Raw genomic sequence first — 24299 nt, 5'->3', positions numbered from 1 at the left:
GAATGGCCATTGAACAGGAATGCCTGTAGCTTTCCAATGAAACACTGCAGTCAAGCTGTCCCACTGTCTTCTTGTGGAGAAGGGACCCCTGGCTCTTTTCTTCTCTCTACATTTGGACTATTTCAAATACTGAGCACATGATTTGCATATTAGGAAAATCTCATTTGTTAGGAGTTTGTGGTGCTATAGACAGGATCTATTTATAAAAAGAGGATTTGCTAGGCAAATTAACAGTGTAATCAAGATTTTAGTTAAAAAGCTCCAATGTTCCTAGAAGAGCAGCTGTCAAGCCTGCTAGAAGGCTCTGGAAGCTCTATAGGACTATAAACATTGATTACACAGACTGTCATAAAATTCAAATGCATCCTGGTCAGTTGAATAAGTGCTAATGAAATTAAACATTGGGGCACCTGGGTGGCTCAGTCATTTAAGTGTCCAACTTCTGCTCAGGTCATGATCTTGTGGTTTGTGAGTTCGAGCCCCACATCAGGCTCTGCACTGACAGTGTGGAGCCTCCTTGGGATTCTTTCTCTCTCCCTCTCTCTCCACCCCTCCCCAACTTGTGCTCTCTCTCTCTCTCTTGCTTGCTCAAAATAAATAAACTTGGGGGAAAAAAGTTAAAAGCAATCAAACCCTCTGTGAAAACCAGCAATTTCTGATACAGTGAATGGTCTAACACAGGTTTATTTTCTTCTCTTGACAGATCAAGTACAAAGCTCATGCGCAGAAGACGAGGAATGACTACAAGTTGGTCACTGATACTCCACTCTATGTACAGGCTGTCAAAAGTGGGAAACAACTAAGTGATGTAGGTGCATGGGGAAGTAGTGTGGACAGTAGTAAAGACAGACTGCCACTCAAGCAGAAGTGGCAAAAAAAAAAAAAAAAAAAAAAGTGGTCTTTTCTAACTGGGAAACCAGAGTTAGTACCTTAGAAAGTACTTACAGCTCTGCTCTTGTTCTCTGAAACCTGATGTGTTCAATCAGTTCCCAGTGAGGAGTTGTAAGGGACCTAAGTCTACTAAATACTTGGTGTTTTAGAGTGTCCGAAGTTGCTTCTTGTATCCTTGTGTCAAGAGCAACAGCTCTGTCTCACTGTCTAAGAATTCTAATAAATTAGAGCAAATGACACTAGGGTGAGGAGGGAGAAAACTCTGAAGTCAGAGATGTGGACAGTCACTACCACACATCCTTCGTGAGGCTTGGGAAAAGCCCTAATCCCTCTGAGCCTCGGCATCCTTATGGGTACACCACGTATATCCATTACGCCTGAAAAACAGCAGATGAACCCAGCACAAAGCTGTTCTTTCTTATCTTCAACTAACCTCCCAGGTCAATAAGTAAATGTCAAATCCCACCAGTGAGTTAGAATGTTAAAACCTATTCTTTTGACTCCCTCACACCTGTCAGAATGGCTAACATTAACAATTCAGGAAACATAAGATGTTGGCGAGGATGTGGAAAGAGAGGATCTCTTTTGCACTGTTGGTGGGAATGCAAACTGGTGCAGCCACTCTGGAAAACAGTGTGGAGGTTCCTCAAAAAATTAAAAATAGAACCATCCTATGATCCAGCAATTGCAGATGTACCCCAATGTTTATAGCAGCACTATTAACAATAACCAAATTATGGAAAAGAGCCCAAATGTCTATCAACTAATGAATGGGTGAAGAATACGTAGTACATATATACAATGTAATATGACTCAGTGATCAAAGAGAATGAAATCTTGCCATTTACAACAATGGAGATGGCACTAGAATGTATTATGCTAAACAAAATAAGTCAGAGAAAGAGAAATATCATAAGATTTCACTCATGTGGGATTTAGGAAACAAAACAGGTGAACATAGAGGAAGGAAGGCAAAAATAAGATAAAAACAGAGATGGAGGCAAGTTATAAGAGACTCTTAAACACAGAAAACAAACTGAGGGTTGCTGGAGGGGTGTTGGGTAGAGGGATGGGCTAAATGGGCGATGGGCATTAAGGAGGGCACTTGTTGGGATGAGCACTGGGTGTTATATGTAAGTGATGAATCACTAAATTCTACTCCTGAAATCATTATTGCACTATATGTTAACTAACTTGGATTTAAATTTAAAAAAGAAAGAAAAAGAAAAAATGCAAAGGGAAAAAAACCCTATTATTTTGAAACTTATAGTGGTAAAATACCCACTCTTCCTCTTCCTAAGCCTGAGCCATCTGTTCTACTTCTCTCTCGGTGTGGGGAGCACACACTGGTTGTGATCCTATTAATAAGACACAATAATAGATCAGATAGAGTCCCCTAGGCAAAGGGAAGCAGGATAGCTTTTTCTCATTTTTTAAGAGAGACTTGGGTTTCCATTTACTTCTTTCCAACAAGGCTGCTGCAGTCTGAATCAGCTGACCCTTCTCCTCTCTGCACACAGGCTGTTTACCACCATGACTATGTGCATAGTGTCAGAGGCAAAGTGGCTCCAACGACGAAAACTGTGGATCTGGATCGGGCCCTCCATGCATACAAGCTCCAGAGTGAGGTGAGTAGTTAGAACCCAATACAGGGCCCAGCAGAAGTCCAAGATGCAACCTAAAGGGCCAGGCCACTGGCCTCTCTAGAAGCCACTTGGGCATGTATCTAGAAGGCTTGGGCATATATCTCAGCCTGACCTTGTCATTTATAAATGCTGTTCCATTCACATGAGTTAAAAAGCAAAACAAAGAAAAAGCCAAAATAGTACATAGTCTGTCTTCCTCTTGGCTGGCAAGGTCCTTCTACTAAGCAAGCAATGGGTACTTTCTGGAGCAATATTTACAAGATACAATGAAGAAAGCCAACTTACTCTCTCTGCCTAAAAAACTTAAAACCAAGGTGACGAAGGCAAGGCACATAATCATAAAAGACTTCACTTAAGAGCTAGAGCTAGAAATTGCTGTTGGAATTCAGAAGAGAAACTGGATTCCACTCATATATTTAATATCCCTATTCTGTATTACCTGGTGTGATGCTACGTTTGTCTCACCCTTTAATGTTACTCTCCTATATTGAATGTTAAAAGTAATTTAGTTTTTAACATTTCAAACACTGTTCCTACTCCTGTAGCTCCCTTTAAAGACAGACTTGTGTATTTATTTATTTATTTTTATTTATTTATAGTTTTTATTAGAGAGTGAGCATAAGCGGGATAGAGGGGTAGAGGGGCGGGGGGGGGGGAGAGAGAGCGAGAGAGAGAGAGAGAGAGAGAGAGAGAGAATTTCAAGCAGACTCCACACTCAGTACAGAGCCTGATGTAGGGCTCAATCCCACAACCCTAGGATCATGACCTGAGCCAAAACCAAGAATAGGATGTTCAACCTACTGAGCCACCCAGGTACCCCAAGACAGAGTATTTAAAAGGTCACAGTCAGAGAAACTCCTTTCCCTTTTCTACTAGGGATAGGAGTATCTTGACCTCTTCACAGCCTGACTTCAAGATGCCACGTTTATGGTGGGGATGGGATTCCAAAGATGTGCCTTATAATTATGACTGTCTCAGGGATTGCTGGTGATATGAATAGCATCTAAGAGTGGGGTTAATGACAGAGGCAGCACTGACTGCCTGTTTTCTCTACTTTTCCTATTTTCTTGCTAGATTGTCATGCAACTAATGGGGCATAAATTCAAAAACAGAGAATTATTATTTTCTATAAGCCCCTTCACTCATCACTCTTCTTTTCAAAAGCAAAAGTTAAGAGTAACTTAATTCATTGCCTGACTCTTAGAACTTTACTTAATTTCTTCCTGAAATCAGTTTGGTGATCGTAAGAACATTAAGTATCTAATTGAAAATCTATTGTGTACTGCATGTGACTTGTTTAACTTAGATCAGTTATTTGATGTAGATGTCATTTACCTACTCTTCCTCATTCCTGCAGGGTCTATACCGAGGAGCTGGCCGGCGCACCCTGCCTACTGGATATAGGCTTCCCGTGGACACCTCTCACTTCAAACACATCAAGGACACCCGATATATGAGCAGTTATGTGAGTGGTCTCCTCATTAAGATGGGGTCTGAAGGTGGTGGGAGCACTAATATTCATTAATAGCCTACCTAATGCCCTTAGTCATACTCTGAATGCTCAACGTGATATAATGATGGGACTAGAGAAGGGGAGACAGTGTGTTTTCTAGGGTTGCTATGGAATTGGCTTGCTCCTGCTTTAGCAGTATCTGTGTAACCCAGTGGGTTAGCATAGGGCTTTTGTGGGATTGCATCTGCATGAGTCAGTTACTTCAGCTTATGGTTTATGGCTGTTAGGATACGTCTACTTCTGTTGGCTTTAGCACAGAAGAATCCTGAACTATTCCAAGCCATATACCAGTAACGGAAGTTCGTACATGCACTGCTGATGTGTGGCAACAGTATTACCTTCAAGATACAACATCACTGTGTATTCCTTTGAAAAAGAAAGGACTTCTTGCCTTGCTGCTGGCTCTGATATTTGCCCCACTGCTTACCTTCTGTGCTCGCTTAAAAAAAAAGCTCAGAGGGGTAAATAGGCTCTCACCACTTGTAGCTTGCCCACATGTCACTGACACTAACCTTCCCTGGAATTAAAAGTTCCACATTGGAATGTGATGCATTTACCCTATGGAAAAGCCTAGGGAAGTGTTACTATGTCTGTGACTCTGGCCTGCATACCATACACACAAATCAACCATCAGTCGAAGAATAAGCCATCTCTTCCATGTTGCCCTTTAGAGTCCTGGGAATCAAACTTGCTGGCCAGGTAGGGTCCAATAGCCAGGGGCCCAAAAATATGGTTTCCAAAGCAGAGTCACAGACTGAATAATCTAATATGTCATTTTTTAAATCAGTCTGTAAGGCCATTCATCAGTCTTAAAAGTAGTCTCTTATGTCTTCTTTGCATTTTCTAATTCCCTAGCTGTACTAGGGCTAAAAATACAGGGTTTTTTCTTGTATTTTTCTTTCCTGCCTATAAACAGATTTATCTAGGCAACACTGAATTTTATTCCTTTCTGGACCTGGCTTTATTAGCAAACAAAATAATTTTCAAGACTCAAATTACTATAGAAATTTTGTCAAGGACTTTTCTTTATACTTAATGCTTAGAGAGTAATTTTCAAATGAAAGTGACAGCTCTTTTCTATTTGAGAAGTATGAAGCTACTCTGTGCTTACCCATCTGTGAACTCATTCTGACTTTGCTTTTGCAGTTCAAGTACAAAGAAGTTTATGAACACATCAAGGCAAACGGATATACACTTGGTCCCAATGACGTTCCATTTGTCCATGTCCGGAGGGCCAACAATGTTACCAGTGAGGTACTGTGAATGCGGATTCTGTTGGGCAAAGACTGAGTTTCAAAGACCATGGCTTTGTTTGAAATGCATTAAAAGTTAATTATATTTTAGCTATAAATTCACACATCAGCAAGGAGTAAGAGAGCCCTTTTAGTTACCATTTTGATACTGGTATCCATTGGCAACATTTTTCTATATTTGCTGATGCCATTGTACAGATCCAATTTATAGATTATAATGCAAATTAATTCCTTTTTTGACATTTATATACAAAAAACTTTAACAAATTTGCATTTTAGTCTGACTCATGACCCTGGTTTTCTACACAAATGATTGGTTTGTATATCTGATCCTATCCAATCATCTGATAGAATGTGGAAGGTTTGGTGGTCAAAATTCTTCACCTAAATAAGATAAATACCATTTTCTCTTTTTTCCTAATCCCAATCACTTTTTTGTGTCCTTAATCACCCTTCTCATGGCTCTTTATGTAAAATATTTGCTGATTAGTCAATGGCTGCCCTCATCTTCCTCCACTAAATAACTGGAATGGTTTTTCCTCCAATGTAGAGACTGTATCGACAATTGTACCATAAACTGAAAGACAAGATTCATACAACTCCTGACACACCTGAGATCCGCCAAGTCAAGAAGACACAAGAGGCTGTTAGTGAGGTGGGTATTTTCTTAGGAGAGAGGAAAGGCTGTGGAACCCAGGCAGGAATATCAACCATTCAGTCTCTGATGTGTGTTTCTGGGTATGTTTTTCTTTAGTTGATCTACAAATCAGACTTCTTCAAGATGCAAGGCCACATGATCTCACTGCCATACACACCCCAAGTGATCCATTGCCGCTACGTGGGAGACATCACCAGTGATGTAAGCGTCTCCTAGGGATCTTTCTAACAGGCTCTTACCAAGAGACTGTCTGCATTTAAGCCACCACTGGTCTTTGAACAGCCTTCTGCACTGAATACTTCTAAACTGAATATACAACTTGGAGGCGAAATTGTGTAGAAGTAGGACCACACATTTCTCCAGCTATGAAAACAGTAGTAAGAGGAACACATGAGAATGACAAAAATTGCTGACCACCATTCTGCATTCAACACTGAATCATTACCAGCTCCTCACCGTACATGACCTCTGATCCTAGGTCCTGTTTATATTATCTTTCTCCTGCTCATCCCCACTCTCACCCTTTTTAGCAACTTCCTTCTACCATTTTTTTTCTCCTTAAATGTTTCCTTCTCCTAAAAGGCCACTCCATTCAGCCTATGCTTTTCTCCCGTCAATATAATAATAACATAATACTCCATTCTCTCCTCAGCTCAGAATTAGAGATTAAATTTTAAAACCTGTGATTCATTTGGGTGCACACAAACTAAGAGTTTTCAACCAGGTAGATGCATTCAACCAAAATGAAAGATATATCAATATAAAAAGTGTCACTACTCTATCTTCTTTGTTCCTGGTTTTCATTTACTCACAGCCTGCTATATTTCTGTTTCTGTGACACAGATTAAATATAAAGAGGACTTGCAGATTCTCAAGGGACTGGGCTGCTTCTTGTATGACACTCCCGACATGGTCCGCTCCAGGCACCTGCGCAAGCTCTGGGTGAGTGCACATCTTCACAACACACGGCTACCCTTGGACAGCCTCCATATGTCTCATTACCAGCCTCAGGGTCCTAGACAGAAAGACTCTTTGCCTGCAGCTACTTTTAAGGGTAAATTTACCATTAACCAATTTGAATAAGTCATGACCCACTTAAGATGCCATGTGCCTCTGTAAGAGGTGATGAACTCAATTAAATGACACTTGTCTTTGTTCCTTCCCCGGGAAGACATCCAGGACACGTGGAAGGCCTGCTCACATTGCACATACCAGCATTTGAGAGAGAGTTATATGACCACGACACGCAGTTCCTTAAATGACTAATTAACTTGTATTTCCATTGTTGTTTTTTTCTCTAAGTCTAATTACCTGTACACCGATAAAGCAAGGAAGATGCGAGACAAATACAAAGTGGTTCTTGACACTCCAGAATACAGAAAAGTACAGGAACTGAAGACACATCTGAGTGAGGTAAGGATGCTGAACTGATCACTATAAGTGACTTGTTCTTCCGGTGACTGTTTTTCAGGCAACTACACTAGCCAAAAAAATCTCCACTCTGCCTTTAATTACAGACATGTCCATCATGTCTAAGCAAGTCAACTGACCTCATTTTGCCTCAATTAACTGATTTTGTCCCCTTTTGATGAGGCTGTTGATACTTGACTACCTGTGACTAGGGCTGCTGAGAGTTCACATGATTTTATAAATTAGAAAGGTCTTCTGTCTTATGCTATCGTTGCAGTCTCCAAACTGAATTTATTTCAAAACTATCTCTTTAATCCCTGCTATCAGAAACTCTGAACACAGCACTGCCATTTGAAAAGTCTTATATGGTTCCCTGCTCTGCTGCCCACAACAAATTCCAAACTACTATGTTGTTTCATTTTCGGTTGGCACTGAGACTTCTGATTTATTATAAACAGTTGTGCATAGATATCTCATGCTCTCACCTGCATACTTGGTTCAGTGAGGGTTAGACCCCATCTTATTTAGTTGTGTATCCCATAATGCCTTGCTGCCAGTGACTAAATGTGCTTTGTAAAGATCAGGGCATTTCACAAATGTAAATGGTTTTTCTTATTATAGATGAATTGGCTGTTCTCATTCAACTTTCAGTTTGTCTTGTGGCCTCATCAGACTTCACCGAGCTAAGCCACATGTTAGCGGTCAGGCCACTTCGTTGACTCCCCATTCTCAATAGTTCTGATGCTGCTAATTAGGAATCACTTATGCTCTTAGACCTTGAGATGTCCTGGCAAACCAAACGTTGCCCTCAGAGGAGGGGATGTGCAGCTTCCTACACTCCTAGTGAACTAGAGGCAGAGGATGATTAATTCTTTAGTTATTGCAAATGCTACATTGAGTGCATTTGCTTTCCTGAAAGCTTACCTGTGTTACTTCACCCGGCACGAGCACTTTTCTGGGAATGCTTACGTTCTTCTGTCTCAGCAAAGTTGTGCTTCTCCACCCTGGCAGAGTATCAGGATCACCTGGGAAATGTTTCTAAACTACCCTTGAGTGGGCTCTAACTCCTCAGCCTCACAGCAAACTTTCTGATTGTCTGTGTCTGGGCATCTGCATGCCTTTAGCTGCTCCAAAATGATTCTAACATGCAGTCAGTGTTGGAAACCACTGCTTTAAAGTATCCCATCTGTCCTCCAGCTACCACATAATAAAACATAGTTTGGTAACTTAAACTGCTTATTGGTATCTCTGAAATACCTTTATTTCTCTTGGCTGTTTGGATTCAGAATTATCTAAAACTTTAATTTCTCCTTTTCCTAATTCCTATTGGGATTTTCTGCATCTTATGCATCAACACTGAGGAAAAAGAATAGATATTCTTCAGTAGTTCATTTCCTCCCACACTTGCCTCACCAGAAGAATGACGTGGGAATGATAAAATATTGACCCACCTCTTCAATTTTTGAAAGAGTTTGAGAAGGATTGGTGTTCATTCTTTGAATGTCTGGTAGAATTCATCAGTGAAGAATGAATTCATCAATGCAGAATTCATGCATGCTTTTGATCTTGGACTTTTGTTAGTTGGGAGGTTTTTGATTATTGATTCAATATCCTTACTAGTAATTGGTCTGTTTAGATTTTCTATTTTATCACGATTCAGTGTTGGTAGGTTGTATGCTTCTAGGAATTTATCCATTTCTTCTAGATTGTCCAATCTGTTAGTGCATAATTGTTTATAGTAGTCTCCTTTATACTTTGTATTTCTATGATATCAGTTAAAACATCTTGTCTTTCATTTCTGATTTTGAGTTCTTCGTGAGTCTAGTGAAAGATTTGTCAATTTTGTTGATCTTTTCAAAGAACCAGCTCTTTCACTGATCTTTTCCATTATTTTTTTAGTTTGTATTTTATTCATTTCTTCCCTGATCTTTATTTCCTTCTTTCCACTAACTTTGGCCTTCATTTAGTCTTCTTTTTTTTTTTTTATTTCCTTGAGGTGTAAAGTTAGGTTGTTTATTTGAGACTTTTCTTGTTTCTTAAGGTGGGTATATATTGTTATGAACTTTCCGATTACAACTGCACCCAGAGACACCTGGTTGGCTCAGTCAACTCTTGATTTCCGTTCAGGTCACGATTTCATGGTTCATGGGATCAAGCCCTGTGTTGGGCTCTGTGCTGATAGTGCAGGACTTGCTTGGGATTCTCTCTCTCCCTCTCTTTCTGTCTCTCCCTCTCTCTCTCAAAATAGATAACTTAAAAAAATGCGTAAGTTTTGGTATGTTACATTTTCATTTGTCTCAAGATGTTTTTTTTTATTTCTCTTTTGATTTCTTCTTTGACCCATTGTCAAAGTTGTTGTTTTGTATCTGTTGTTGTTCAGTATATTATTTAATCCCTACGTATATGTGAATTTCCCAGATTTCTTCATGTAATTAATTTTTAGTTTTATTCCATTGTGGTTGGAAAAGATGCTTGACATGATTTCAGTCCCCTTAAATTTGAGACTTGTTTCGTGGCCTAGCATGCAATCTATCTTGAAAAATGTTCCATGTGCACTTGAGAAGAATGTATATTCTGTTGCTTTTGGATGGAATGTTCTATAAATATCTGTTAAATCCATCTGGTCTACTGTACCATTTAAAGCCAATGTTTCCATATTTATTTTCTGTCTGGATGATCTATGCATTGAAGTAAGTGGGTATTAAAGTCCCCAAATATTATTGTATTGCTGTCTCTCTGTTTAGGTATGTTAATATATGCTTTATATATCTAGGTGCTTCTGTGTTGGGTGCATATTTACAAATGTTATATCTTCTTATTGGCCCCTTTATCGTTATGTAATGCTCATCTTTGTTTCTTATTGGTCTTTGTTTTAAAGTCTGTTTTGTCTCATGTAAGTATAGCTACTCCACTTTTCTTTTGGTTTCCATTTGCATGGCATATCTTCTTCTGTCCCTTCACTTACAGTCTCTGTATGTCCTTACATATTAAGTGAGTCTCCTGTGGGCACCTGGATGCTTCAGTTGGTTAAGCATCTGACTCTTGATTTCGGCTCAAGTCCTGATCCCAGGGTGGTGGGATCAAGCTGCATGCCAGGCTCTGTGCTGAGCAGGGAGCACCTCCCCTGCTCACATGTGTGTGTACACACTCAACTCACACACAAAAAATTAAAAAATAAATAAGTGAGTCTCTTTAAGCAGCATATAGATAGATCTTATTTATTTATTTTAAAGTTTATTTATTTTGAGAGAGAGTGAGAGGGAGAGAGCACAAGCAGGGAGGGGCAGAAAAAGAGGAGGAGACAGGGAGAATCCCAAGCAGGTTCTGCTCTGGGAATGTGGAGCCAGATGTGTGGCTCAGTCTCATGACCATGAAATCATGACCTGAGCAAAAATCAAGAGTCAGATGCTTAACCAGCTGAGCCATGCAGGCACCCCAGTAGGTCTTGTTTTTTTAATCCATTCAGCCACTCTATATCTTTTGATTGGAGAATTTGGTCCATTTACATTTAAAGTAATTATTGATATGTATGTGCTTATTGCCATTTTATCAATTGTTTTCTGGCTGTTTTTATAGTCCCTCCTTCTCTCTTTCTTCTCATCTTGCTCTCTTCCTTTGTTCCTTTGTGGTTTGATGATTTCTTTTAACAGTATGCTTATTTTTCTTTCTTTTCATCTTTTGTGTGTTCCTTATAGGTTTTTGCTTTATGATTATCATGAGGTGACTTATAGCAACTTATATTTATAGCAGTCTATTTTAAGTTGATGACAACTTAACTTTGATCTCATCGTAAAGGTCAACATTAGTACTTCCCATGTTTTATGTTTTTGATGTCACATTTTATGTTTTTGTTACGTGTATCCCTTCCCAAATTGTAATCATAGTTATTTTTACTCCTTCTGTCTTTTATCCTTCATACTAGTTTTATAAATGATTAATGCACTGTATTTACCATATATTTACCTTTCCATTGAGATTTATTTTTCATGTGTTCTTATCACTAATTAACACCCTTTATTTTCAGTTTAAAGAAGTCTCTTTAACATTTCCTATAAGGTTGCTTTTAATGGTGATGAACTCCTTTAGCTTTTGCTTGTCTAGAAAACTCTGTCTGTCCTTCATTTCTGAATGATAACTTTGCCAGGTAAAGTATTCTTTCAGCACTTGAAATATATTGTGGCACTCCCTCTGGTCTGCAAAGTTTCTGCTGACAAATCTGCTGATACTCTTATGGGGGTTCCATTGTATGTAACAAGTTGTTTTTCTCTTGCTTTTAATAGTTTCTTCTTGTCTTTAACTTTTGACATTTTAATTATCATGTGTCTTGGTGTGGGTTTCTTTGGGTTCTTCTAATTTGGAACTCTCTGAGCTTCCTAGATCTGGATGTCTGTTTTCTTCTCCAGGTTAGGAAAGTTGTCAGCCGCTATTTTTTCAAATAAGATTTCTTTCCATTTCTCTCTCCTCCTTCTGGAAGCCCTATGATGCAACTTTTAGTCCATTTGATGCTGTCCCACAAGTCCCTAAGGCTATCTTCACTTTTTTTTTTCATTCTTTTCTCTTTTTGCTGCTCTGATTAGGTGAATTCCACTGCCTTGTCTTTGAATTGACTGATTCTTTCTTCTGCTTTATCTAGTCTGCTGTTGAACCCCTATAGCATATTTTTCAGTTCAGTTATTATATTTTTCAGCTCTGTGACTTCTATTTGATACTTTCTTATATTTTCCATCTTTTTGCTGACATTCCCACTGTGTTCATTCATTCTTCTTTCCAATTTGGTGAGCATCTTTATGACTGTTAATTTAAACTCTTTATCAGGTAAATTATTTCCATTTTAGTAAGTTGTTCTGGGTTTGTTTTTATTTTTTTAGTTTTATCTTGTTCTTTCATTTGAAATATATTTCTCTATTTCTTCATTTTGTTCAACTCTCTGTGTTAATTTCTATACAATAAATGAAGCAACTACCTTTCCCAGTCTTTAAGGAGTGGCTTCATGCTGGAAGTGAAACTTGTTATTCAATCATGTTTCATTTCTTGGTTGTCTCTCAAACCTTCATGCTTGGGCAAGTAGCCTATTATCTTTTTAATAGCTCCCAGTAGTTGAGGATGTGCTACCACCACCCAATGTCCCAAAGGGAAGGATCTTAGCATCTAGATTTAAGCTGCTTGGGAGCCAGACCCCCAGGCATCAACTTTTAAATGTATGTAAATACATACAGTCCTAAGGGACTTCAAGCATAAACTCTGCTGGCCACCAGAGCCAGACAATCTGGAGTTGTCTCCTGGCTGGTGGCCATAGAAACTGGGACCCCAGACAAGCATATACATTTTTTTCTAAATGAAACCAGCAAGCTGGAGCAAGGCAAAGGTAGAGAACCAATATGGCATCCACAACCTATGTTCCTTGTTAGCAGCTCTATAAGCTACTAAGTGTGTGTCAAACCTAAAATCTACCCCTCAGGCCAAAGATTCAGGAAAAGGAAAAAGGCCTTCTTCATAGAAAGACTAGGAGTATGCCTCAGTCTCTGCCCTTGGGGTGGTAGCCTACCAAGAACTGTCTTTCCGATTGTCATAGTCCTGTGGGACCCAGGAATGCAAGCCTCCCAGGCTACTAGTGCTAGGCAGTCAAGAGGTGTCCCCTGCTTGGCAGCTGCAAAACCCAGGCGCCAGCTGTGTAAAAAGTTTCCCTCCAGGAGATGCTGGTGCTCTGAAGCACAGTGGAGGGTGAGCATAAAGATAGCACATGCCCTCTAAGATCTCTGAAAAGGATTATAGTCAGCTCCAAGATACATTTTTAGTTAGAAGCCTACTCCTCAAGCTATAGTCATGATGATTAACTAACAAGTCTTTACTGAAAGAATGAGGTCCTGGGTCTGTTGTCTTTTGCTGTGCCTGGGGATGGTAGCTATTTAGGAACTTTTTCTCCATTGGTTAAAGTCCTATGAGACCAATAAGAGTAGGCCCTACCAGCCACTAGACCTAGATGGTATAGAGGTGTCTCCTGGCTGCAAAGATTAGGCTCCCAAAAAAGGCTATGAGCTCCTTTCTGGGTGACCCTGCTTATAACAGTCCCATGGGACCAGAAACACAAGTTCCCCTGACCTTCAGGGCCAAGTGACCAAGAGGTGTCCTGAAAATGGTAGCCACAAATATTGGAATGAATGAAATCTTGTCATTTGCAACAACTTGAATGGACCTCAAGGGCATTATGCCAAGTGAAATAAGTTAGAGAAAGACAAATACCATATGACCTTTCTTATATGTGGAATCTAAAAAAAAAATTATATGTGTATATATATATATGTATATGTATGTGTGTATGTGTGTGTATGTATACATATATATACATATATGTATGTATGTGTGTGTATATATATATATATATATACATACATATATATATATATATATATAGTGGGCACCATAGGTGGGGAGAAGTGAGAGGGAGAAATTTAGTTTAAATAAACTGAATTAAAAAAAATACTGATCCAAGCCACTATTCTGTATTTGGAAAATCTTCAGTAGAACCTATAAATCTGTTTTAATAAGGACTTTGGGATATTTTAGGATCAGGAAAATTTCATAAATATTGTCTGAGTAAAAAGTTTGATGGCAAAAGGAAGTTCAAGTTCTTGACTTTTGAATTGTCTTTGAGTTGTATAGACTTTTGACTTTTTATACATTGTAATACTAGGAAGCAGGGATATTGTCCCAAGAAGCATGAACAATGCATACCTAAGTATAGGGGAAAGAAAGGACAAAGAAAATTATAGAAATGGCATGGGAGAGTTGAATTTTTGTCCCAGATTTATTTCCCAGTTTGCCTCATTATATTAAATTCCTTCAACATTTATCAGAGGACTACTATCTTTCAGATCTTTTATCCAAACACATGGTGATTAAAAAAAAAAAAAAGATAGAGCTGAGCCCCTGCATTCCATGGGCTCATAATGTGTGAAAAGAAACAAACATCAATATGATAAATGATATCCTGTAGGGATAATCAAGACAGTATGGATTCTAGGAGCTTTCCAGGCAGATAAGAGTGGGGGAACATTCTAAGCAGAAAAGGCAGTATATGAAAATGGCCATCATCAGTTCTTGAAGTTGGAAATAGTTTCAAATAGCACAAAGGAAGTGTAGAAGAATGTTAGGAAAAGAGACTGGAAACATAGGATAGAAGCCAGCTTATAAAGACTCCAGGGCTCTATCTTAATATTGGACTTGAGGAAAAATCATTGAAGAATTATTTATGAGCATTAATAAAATCTTCTCAGATTTGTGAAAGATGAATAAGCCATATGGAATGGTCCAGTGGGAGACTTAGGAAGGTGTTTTAGGAGGCTCTTGAGGATGTGTAGAGAAGAAATGATAAAGGAGGCTGAACTAGGGCACTGGCTGTGAGAAAGGAGAAAGTGGATCAGACTTAAAGGGTATCACAAAGTTAGGAGCCCAGGATTCATGACCATTTATTGTGGGAATAAGGGAGAAGTTTAAGATGACTCCTCAAGTTTCTGTCCTACATGATAGAGATCAAGGAGCCATTTAGCAAAGTAGAGAAAACAGGTGAAGAAGCAGGTTGGGGCTGGAGATGGTAATATAAAGAATGCCACGTTGAACATGGTAAGTTCAGGACATTGTTGAAAATTTGGGTCTGGCTCAGGAAAAATATTGGATATATAGATTTAGAAATCCTCAATCTCAAATTGATGATTGAGGTCATAGATACAAATGAGGTTATGCATGGAAAATACATAGGGTGAAAGAGGCCAACCCTGACTCTAGCTAGTGGCAGCTAGGGCAGAACCATAGAAGGAAGCCAAGGAGTGCCTTGAAAGATAGGAAGCCACTTAGAATGCTGGAGGCAGAAAAGAACACTTTCGGGAATGAAACTGCTGAGCAGTTTTAGTTGCTACAGAGAACTGTTTCTGTATTTGGCAGTCGTAAAGTTTTTGGTAGACCTGATAAGAATGACTTCATTGGCGTGTTTGGGTGCAAGCCAAACTGTTGCCTTGAGAAATTAATCAAAAGAGAGAAAAAGAAGAAATACATAGTATTTCTTGGCTGTGAAAGACAGAAACAAGGTCGTCAGTAGAGATTGGAAAAGGCTTAGTGAAAGGGAAGGGACTGGAATTTGTTAGCAGATGAAGGGGGAGGGCTGGAGAAACAGGAAGGTTGAAGGTGTAGAGGGAAGGGTATAATTAATTGCTAGCACAGGCTTCTAGAACGGAACAGGCGAGCATAGGACCAAGAACACAGTAGGAGGCTTGAATCTCGAGCAGGTTATAGAATGTCTTATTTTGATATGAGGGAAAAAGAAAAGGAGGGCTAGGAAGGTAAATAAATTATTGGTTTATTGGGCAGAAACTGAGATTGTTGCAGTGGGGCAGGCCCTGATTTCTTTATAAAGTAGGTAGTAAAGGCATCTCTCAGCAGAGAACATAATGTGTCAATGAAGCAGAAATAACGGTAATGACTTTTATGTCCAGCTGGTGTACAGAGCTGCAGGCAAAAAGCAGAAGTCTATCTTCACCTCAGTTCCTGATACGCCTGATCTTTTAAGAGCCAAGCGAGGACAGAAGCTTCAGAGTCAGGTAAGATTCATAAACCTACAGCGCTGGCAGCACAGGGGGTGGTTATGTGTGGCTGACCACTCCAGGTCAGTGCAGCCCCTCACACTTGGTTGTCCTTGATAAAGCCTAATGGCCCTTAACTTCAAGAAGTAGTTTTCTTTTGGGCCATCATAACTGTGGTTGTGTTTTACATAAACAAGTAATCCCATGTCTACTTTTCTAAGTTCTATGCAACTTTTGTTATTGGATGAGTGATCTATGGACTAAACTGCTTGATTCATTCAGTAGGACCTATCTGATGTTCATGGCAAATGAAACCACAGTGTATGCATTCAGATGAAAATGGGGAAAGAATGTGTTGAGGGCTTTGCCAGAACCTTCTCATTCTCCCCTTGGCATTCTTTATCACGGGGATTTAGATTGGGCCACACCCAACAGTAAGGGTATTAGGTAAATAGCATGTTGTACACATATTTCCAAATGTGAAACACAGAAATAAAAGAACAGAAATACATATGATAAATAAAAAACCAGGACAACAATAGGTAGACATGGCCCTCCCATTTAGTGGGTAGAAATGAGTGAAAATAACTGGATACTAAATAATGAATGTTTTATCTCTATCACATCTGATCCCTATTCTCTGATTAGTATCTGTATGTTGAACTTGCCACCAAAGAAAGACCCCATCACCATGCTGGAAACCAGACCAAAGCCTTGAAGCACGCTAAAGATGTAAAGGACATGGTCAGTGAGGTAAGTTGGGAATTTGGCACCAAAGCGCACTGGGTTAAAGAAAAAAAAAAAAAAAGTATTCCCTTAAAACCTTCACTTGCTGCCTCTGATCAGAGAGCACACTTCTATAATTGTGCTCAGCAACATTAAAACACGGAAGGTAAGCTATTCTCTTATTGAGCCCGATACAGCATGTGTCTAGGCTGGATCTGTGATGTGGTTATGAACTGGGAAGGATAAAAACACTTGAACTTACATTTGTCTCTTTTTTCCATCTTTATGTCTTAGAACAAGTACAAGATTCAGTATGAAAAGATGAAGGACAAGTACACCCCCATTCCAGATACGCCAATCCTCATCAGAGCCAAGAAGGCCTACTGGAATGCCAGTGATGTATGCATCCCTTTCTTCTTTTCTTCTGTTATGACAGGGACAGCCCAGGTCATCGTACCTAAGAAACAGAAGATATTACAGTCATCCATACTTCAAAGACCTGGCCCACGACATGGGTCATGAGAACAACAACACTGAAACCACAAAAGGGCATAACTAGTATCAGTCAGGCACAGTACTTAAGAATAATGCTGAGAGATGCTAAAAGCCCATTGTTCTTCTCCTTGCCCTTCTGGACAAAACTATGACCTTTTCTAATAATTCTCTGGTAGCATTTTCAGGGATACTTGACAACTAATTGTTACTTGTCCATAGCGTCATGGTCTTGGAATCAGCCAAACATGGTTTCAAATCCTGTTGCTGTCACTTGCCCACTGTATGACTCTATGTTATTTACTTAGTTTCTCTGAGACTCTGTTTTCTTATATGTGAAATGAGGATAATTAGACAAAACAAGGTAATGTACATAATATTCCTGGTGCAGTGCTGGGCTCTTAGTTGACACTCAGAAAACGTTTGTTCCCTTTCTTCTCTTGACCACCTAAGTCATGAGAATGACACATTCATTAGTATTAGGACAGATTTTCATTTCCCATGCCACATGATCAGGGACGTGACTAGCTTTTAATGGTAATGGGATTACCTGTTAATAAAGATAGGAAATTAATCAGCTCAACGTAGGTAACCTGTTCTTATCAGTTTTGTATCTCAGAGCCCATCTGCAAATGCATTGCACCCATTACCAGAACCAGAATCCTGGAGGATTGGGCATATTGGGACATAAACTCAGGCAAAATCTCAAGCAACCCTATAAGCCCTCAATTTAAGAATATTGCTCTAGGATTTCAAGGCATCTTAAAGTCATTACAGTGATCTCTAAACAGAAATGTGAAAGGATACAGCAAATTGAAACAATATCTCAGTTCATTTAGAGCTGAAAGGAGTTTGCTAACTGGACTAGCCCCTTGGCTCCTGACCCTTTGGGATACCTCAGGTCCCACCCCTGGTGTACAGTTGCACAAGATCCAATGGCCCGATAAATGGGCTGAGTATCTAATGCCAGCATCTCCTAAAACATCCAAAGTAATTAGCATGCTCTTCACTAAAGGTAAAATGCCCATAGAAGTGGCCTAGGTGTTGCTCAGCCCTGCAGCGTACCAACATACCAAGGCACTGGTTTTACACTCTAGGGGTCCAGGGGCAGAACATTTTGCTTAAAATATAAGCTAAGAAAGTCATATACTACCCTCAAAATCTATCCCCTAGGGTATTTTTAGTCGTCTTGTGACATCCTCATCTTTATCACTTCAATGTTAGCTGTTGAATATGAATTTGAACAAGCCCACTCTACATCACCACTCTCTGGGAGTGGTCGCACAGTGAAATTGGCCCCCGAGGCTCATTATGCCCCAAATGGACAGCCCACCCCTAGAACTTTCTCATACCAATGCTGATAGCTCTAACCTTTAAAACAGTCCAGTGTAACCAGGGTTGTATCTGGCATTGAGTTTGGCTTATGTATAGGTGGCTGTTCCTGCAAGTAGAGCTAAGCAATTTTATGAGATCTGAAAACTAAAGTTACAATGTCAGGAGAAAAGTCATCTTCAATTACATATTTGCTCAGCTACCCCAAAAGAAAACACTTACTTGAGATTGAAAACAGACTACTCAGAGAAGTACCCATCTTGTGTAAATGGGATGAATCTTGTGTGATATTCTTAGGTTTAAGTCAAGAGATGTTGACAGATCAAGATTATAATATAGCACAAAGATCAAGATTATACCACAAAGATCAAGATTATAAAATAAAATTTTAAGACTGCCTCACGGAGAAGGCATTTTAATACTAAGAGAAACCAAATCTTTCTCCTCTTTCCACGTACATTAGTAAGTCTTGGGCTCAACAAGGCTGTTTTCTTTTTTCCTCCTCCAAATTAGCTTTTTGTTTGTTTCAGATTTAAATAAACTTCTTAAGTAGTTTTAGATGTACAGAAAAGTTGCAGTGATAGTACAGAGAGTTCCCATATACCCTACATCCATTTTCCTCCCTTGTTAATTAATGCCTTACATTACCATTGTACATTTGTCACAACCAATGAGTTCATATTGATATGTTATCATTAACTAAATTCTATACTCTATTCAGGTTTCACCAATTTTTTTTCCCAGTGTCCTTTTTGTCTTCCAGGATGTGAAAATGAGCTTTTTAATCTCTCCTAAATTTATTCAAGAGAGAAGACTCAAGAGAGTTCAAGCTGAAAAGAACTCAATTATTTAACTTGGTAGTTTTTTTTTTTTTTTTTAACAATCTGTGTGCTTTTTCTCTTTCCAGCTACGCTACAAAGAAACCTTTCAAAAGACCAAAGGAAAATACCACACTGTGAAGGATGCTCTGGACATTGTTTATCATCGCAAAGTCACAGATGACATTAGTAAAGTATGTCCCTACTATTTCTACTTGTGTTGGGCTTAGTAATCTACCATCTTTTTTTTTTTTTTATGTATTCTTCCTTTCTTAAAACTCTCTAGAGAAAAGTAGACTTTTTTACATTAAAGTTGGGTAAGACTTTATAGCTGTCTTTGTGCTTTTACCATAGGTGAAATACAAGGAGAACTACATGAGTCAGTTGGGGATCTGGAGGTCCATTCCTGATCGCCCAGAGCATTTCCACCATCGGGCAGTTACTGATGCAGTCAGTGATGTGAGTTTTAAAATCTTCTGTTTTTACATATAAATTCATATTCCCGTGTGACTTATAAAATTAAACACTGAATAAAAATTGAACACTTGGCTAGATTTTAGATCTTCTATATGGATGTTTAAATCCTAAAACTCCTTGCTAAATAACTGAACTTTAACTTAGGAGAGAGAAATCTATATTCAAATTTATAAACCTACCTGCATAATATCATATTACATGACTGGAAGTGATATGCTTCATTTAAGAAATAGCGTATTTTTGATCTTTTGATGAACAACTTCATGAATCAATGAAGACACATAACAATGCTCATCTGGAAAGAAATTTCAGCTCTCTCTCTGAAAATACAGCTGCTGAGGTAATATACTTTCTAGGAAAATATGCCCATTTAATTTGAACTGCTTTAATTAGTATTAAAAAATAAAATCTCCATGTAGAACAGTACACCATAAAATGAGCAGAAATCAGTATTAGTAGAAACTTCTGTTAAATAATTGCCTTAATACTTGAATATACGTCAGCAGTCAGAGCTGCTATTTGGCCTACCTGTATTGACCATAACCTACTGCTGTTTGGAGACAGGTTTGTAAAATTCTTTGATGATGTTCTTCTCCCAGGTAAAATATAAAGAAGATCTGACCTGGCTTAAGGGCATTGGTTGCTATGCCTATGATACCCCTGACTTCACTCTGGCTGAAAAGAACAAGACTCTCTATAGCAAGGTATGTCTACTCAAGTATAAGAGCCACCTGCATGTAACATATTCCAGTGCCCACAGAGAGAATTAGTACCGAAGAAACAACTTTTCATATGTCCATCCCTGTTCTGTTTCTAGACCCTATAGCTAGAGTGCATAGTGAATTGTTCACTCTGCTTAGGAAGTTTCTTCGTACTAACTTCACTGACTGTAGTCGCCATTTATTTGTATCATTTATTTGAATTTGATAAAAAGTCATCTCAGTATAACTCCTCATGGCCCTTTCAGAATTCCCTCCCTATTACTGTGTCTCTGAGTGACTTACCTTGTTAGAGTTGATAGTTGATATGTTAGCAAATATAAAGTGGGGTTATTTTAATCCACAAATCTGATGTGTGACTTGAAGCAAATAACTTGGTTTTTCTGTCCTCATTTTCCTATTTACAAAATAAAGCAGTTGGACTAACTTCCTCTAAATTCTAAAATAGCAGTCAACAAATTTTTCTGAAAAGTGCCAGATAGTAAATATTTTAGATGTTATGGACCACGTTCTGTCACATAGTCTTTGTTATAATTCCCTAAAATTATTTTAAAAAAATATTTTTAGTTCATGGGGTCATTTCAAAGCAGATGGTGATTTAGATGTTAGTTCACCTCTGCTTTAAAGTATTATGATTATCTGATTAATTACTGGAAAATCATTTCAAATTAATGGATTAAAAATGCCCTCAAGTTCACCTGGAGTAAAACAAAATAAAATAATAATCAGTATAATATATAGAAACAAAGAAGAAACTAATTTGTATTTTTGCCTAGAATGGAAGATGGATTTGACATCCATTCAATAAAGTATGTCTTGTGGGGCTAGTGTTTAGGGTTTCCATGTGGGTATACTTTTCATTGCCTTAGGAGACAAAGTAAGTGTTCAGTAACTGCTTGTTAGCCTCCACTGAATAAATTGTCTCAGTTGTACGATAAAATAAATGACATGTCTTGTTCTTAAGGTAATCACAGCCTGCTATCAAGTAACCATGTTCTGTTTTCTCTAGTATAAGTATAAAGAGGTATTTGAAAGGACAAAGTCAGATTTCAAGTATGAAGCAGATTGTCCAATCAATAAGCATTTCAAATATGCAACTCAATTGATGAATGAGGTATGTATGACATTATCCAGTTCAACCTATTCAGTTCCCTTAAGAAGTCTATAGAGTTATTTGATTGAAGCCCAATACATAAAATGACAGGAAAGTCCATTTAAGTATTGATTCAAGATAAAGATTTGGGCTCTTATAATGTCACCATCTGATGGGCTCTGCTAAAAGCAGAGGGAAGAAACTGTCCAGTAAATAAAACAAGTGAAGGGACTGTCCAGAGTGGTGTAAGGGTCCCACAGCCATCATTGCCTCTGTTCGCACTAGCATAGGGCAGCACAGCCCTTTAGGTGACAAGAGGGAGGAGGTCAAGGATTTTGTTGACTAACAGCTGAACTCCTTTAAAAATAATATTGTGGAGCGTTGGGAGACCCAGAAGCTCAAGGTTCATTTGGAGTCCCTTACCAAGGCACAGAAATGGCAGTGGTTGAAATTACTACCCCTAAAGGGATAGTTGTGATTCATGCATTCAAATGTAGTGCCATTTGTTACTCATATTGGTGCAGAGAAGTATCCATTTGCACCCAAATCTTTTCTGGAACTGTTGTAGCAATAATTTAAATTTAGCTTAAAATGGCCAAAAATGAGCAAGCTATGAATTAACTTATGTTTGGATGGCTTTATATTTAATTTCCTATCTTTGGATTTTCCATGGATTTATGTAAATTAAAAAACAATTTTAGAAAATTAGTAAAATGTATCTAACAATGAAAATGTAGCCAATAGTATATTTATTTCAATATATGAATCTTGTGTTGTTTCTGTTATTTTTAAATTTGATATCGTTTATTTTCAGTAGATTTCCAGGCAAGATGACTGAAGAATTACTGCAATAGCTTCCTAGGAAGACAGTATTGATATATTTTCTTTCTGTTTTCGTAATTTGCAAAAGATTTCTACGGTCTCTTTTATAATCAAATTCACTACCATTAGAAGACTGGTAGAATTTGCCCATGAATATGCTTTTTTGATTCTCACAGCCTTAGATAGTAAACCTGTAGTTCATCAGTGCCTCACTTAAGATGCCACAAAACCTAACATTGCTAATGGCATCATATTTAAAGATGGAAGATGTTTACGCACAAGGTAGTCCAATTTTGGTGTCATCAGTCATATCTATCCCAAGCCCCACCCTTCTCTAGGTGATCTTCACCTGACTCTCTTTGCCTCCATGTTGTTACTACCCTGGATGCCTTAGGAGCCCACCTCTAGAAATGACCTATTTCTGGTTCTCTGGAGTGTTTATCTTGGGACATTTCTGTGTAGCCTTGAAGTTGTACTCTTGCTATAATTTGATATGATGTTTGAGCAGAAAAAATACAGAGCTGATTATGAGCAGCGGAAAGATAAATACCACCTGGTAGTCGATGAGCCTAGACATCTGCTGGCTAAGATCGCAGGCGACCAGATAAGTCAGGTACTGTGATGGGGCTGGCTGGACAGCCCAGGCAGGACTGTGCTCCAGATTTCTCATGAGATGTCGTTCCGTCTGCTGCAAGGATGTCATAGGTTCTGCCTATGATATTGGGATGTTCTGTTTCAAATATCTGTCTAGCCACCCAAAGAGCCCATGAGCTATTTGAGTGTGCCAGTCCATGCTCTATGTCCTCACATATGCTGTGGTGAAGATAAAAAGAAAAGCTGGGGCCCCTCACCTTTATTTTTCTGGAGGGTCTAATTGTAAGCTGCAAATTGAGTTGCAAAAGCAAAAACAAAGACAAAAATTCATGGAAGGAAAGAAGACAGAACATCGTCGTGGAGTTTTCTACTCCAACGATGTCTTCTTTTCCGTAAGGCAATGCTAGCGGGATAAGCTATCTTACCTCCCATTCACAAGGACTGCGGATGCTCAACTGCAAGTATTGCGGTCGTTCTACTTGGCAGTATAATGGGTTTAGTGTCTTCACCCACATGTATATTTGAGTACATAAAGTGTGCGTGCCTACATCTCTTCACTCAGAAGTGATTGGGATATAGAGCCATGTTCTTTTCTGTCTTCATAAGTCTCTTCTGTGCTTCACTGCTCTTTGCATGAACAGAGAAAATATAAATCTAGTGCCAAGATGCTTCTGAAACAAGGATGTAATGAAATTCTGCGTCCAGATATGTTGACTGCCCTCTACAACACACTCATGTGGAGCCAGGTAATGTTTGATAATGATGTGAAGAAGAGTTTGAGAGGCCTTGAAGGTGTTCACTTTTACCCTTCCCTTGATTTCCTTCCCCGGCTCCCTGCCCAAACTGGTTTCGTGTGATTAAGCTGCATAAATATTCACTCTTTATAAATGAACTCTGGCTTGGCCAAGAGTGATGATGCAGCAGCCATCATCTGTACATCATCTAGTAACTCCTAGTAAGATTAACCGAGACTTTTTTAAACTTTATTTCTAAATTGGTATAACTTTAATTTCAATTTTTTTAATATTTTCCCCAAGAAATGGGTTCCTGGGGCGCCTGGGTGGCTCAGTCGGTTAAGCGTCCGACTTCAGCTCAGGTCACTATCTCGCGGTCTGTGAGTTCGAGCCCCGTGTCCGGCTCTGTGCTGACAGCTCAGAGCCTGGAGCCTGCTTCCGATTCTGTGTCTCCCTCTCTCTCTGACCCTCCCCCGTTCATGCTCTGTCTCTGTTTCAAAAATAAATAAACTTAAAAAAAAAATTAAAAAAAAAAGAAATGGGTTCCT

At 38.8% G+C, this 24299-nt stretch overlaps 1 protein-coding gene across 26 annotated transcripts in view; it reads left to right on the top strand.

Annotated features, from left to right (window-relative positions):
• NEB (nebulin) overlaps positions 1-24299 on the top strand; it is a 212133-nt gene that overhangs the window by 146794 nt on the left and 41040 nt on the right. For 24 of the 26 annotated variants that reach the window (XM_053215075.1, XM_053215069.1, XM_053215068.1 and 21 more), the window contains 16 exons: positions 704-808; positions 2412-2519; positions 3895-4002; positions 5197-5304; positions 5854-5958; positions 6058-6162; positions 6805-6903; positions 7264-7374; positions 15858-15962; positions 16593-16697; positions 16965-17069; positions 19402-19506; positions 19667-19771; positions 20389-20493; positions 21518-21622; positions 22932-23036. In XM_053215075.1, coding sequence (XP_053071050.1) covers positions 704-808; positions 2412-2519; positions 3895-4002; positions 5197-5304; positions 5854-5958; positions 6058-6162; positions 6805-6903; positions 7264-7374; positions 15858-15962; positions 16593-16697; positions 16965-17069; positions 19402-19506; positions 19667-19771; positions 20389-20493; positions 21518-21622; positions 22932-23036 — 1689 coding nt within the window. Of the gene's footprint in view, positions 1-703; positions 809-2411; positions 2520-3894; positions 4003-5196; positions 5305-5853; positions 5959-6057; positions 6163-6804; positions 6904-7263; positions 7375-15857; positions 15963-16592; positions 16698-16964; positions 17070-19401; positions 19507-19666; positions 19772-20388; positions 20494-21517; positions 21623-22931; positions 23037-23658; positions 23764-24299 lie in introns of all 26 variants that reach the window. The other 2 variants (XM_053215076.1, XM_053215052.1) reach the window with 2 other exon arrangements.

The sequence above is a fragment of the Acinonyx jubatus genome, chromosome C1 (assembly GCF_027475565.1).
Source record: "Acinonyx jubatus isolate Ajub_Pintada_27869175 chromosome C1, VMU_Ajub_asm_v1.0, whole genome shotgun sequence".
NCBI lineage: Eukaryota > Metazoa > Chordata > Mammalia > Carnivora > Felidae > Acinonyx > Acinonyx jubatus.
This window is presented reverse-complemented; position numbering and strand designations above follow the sequence as displayed.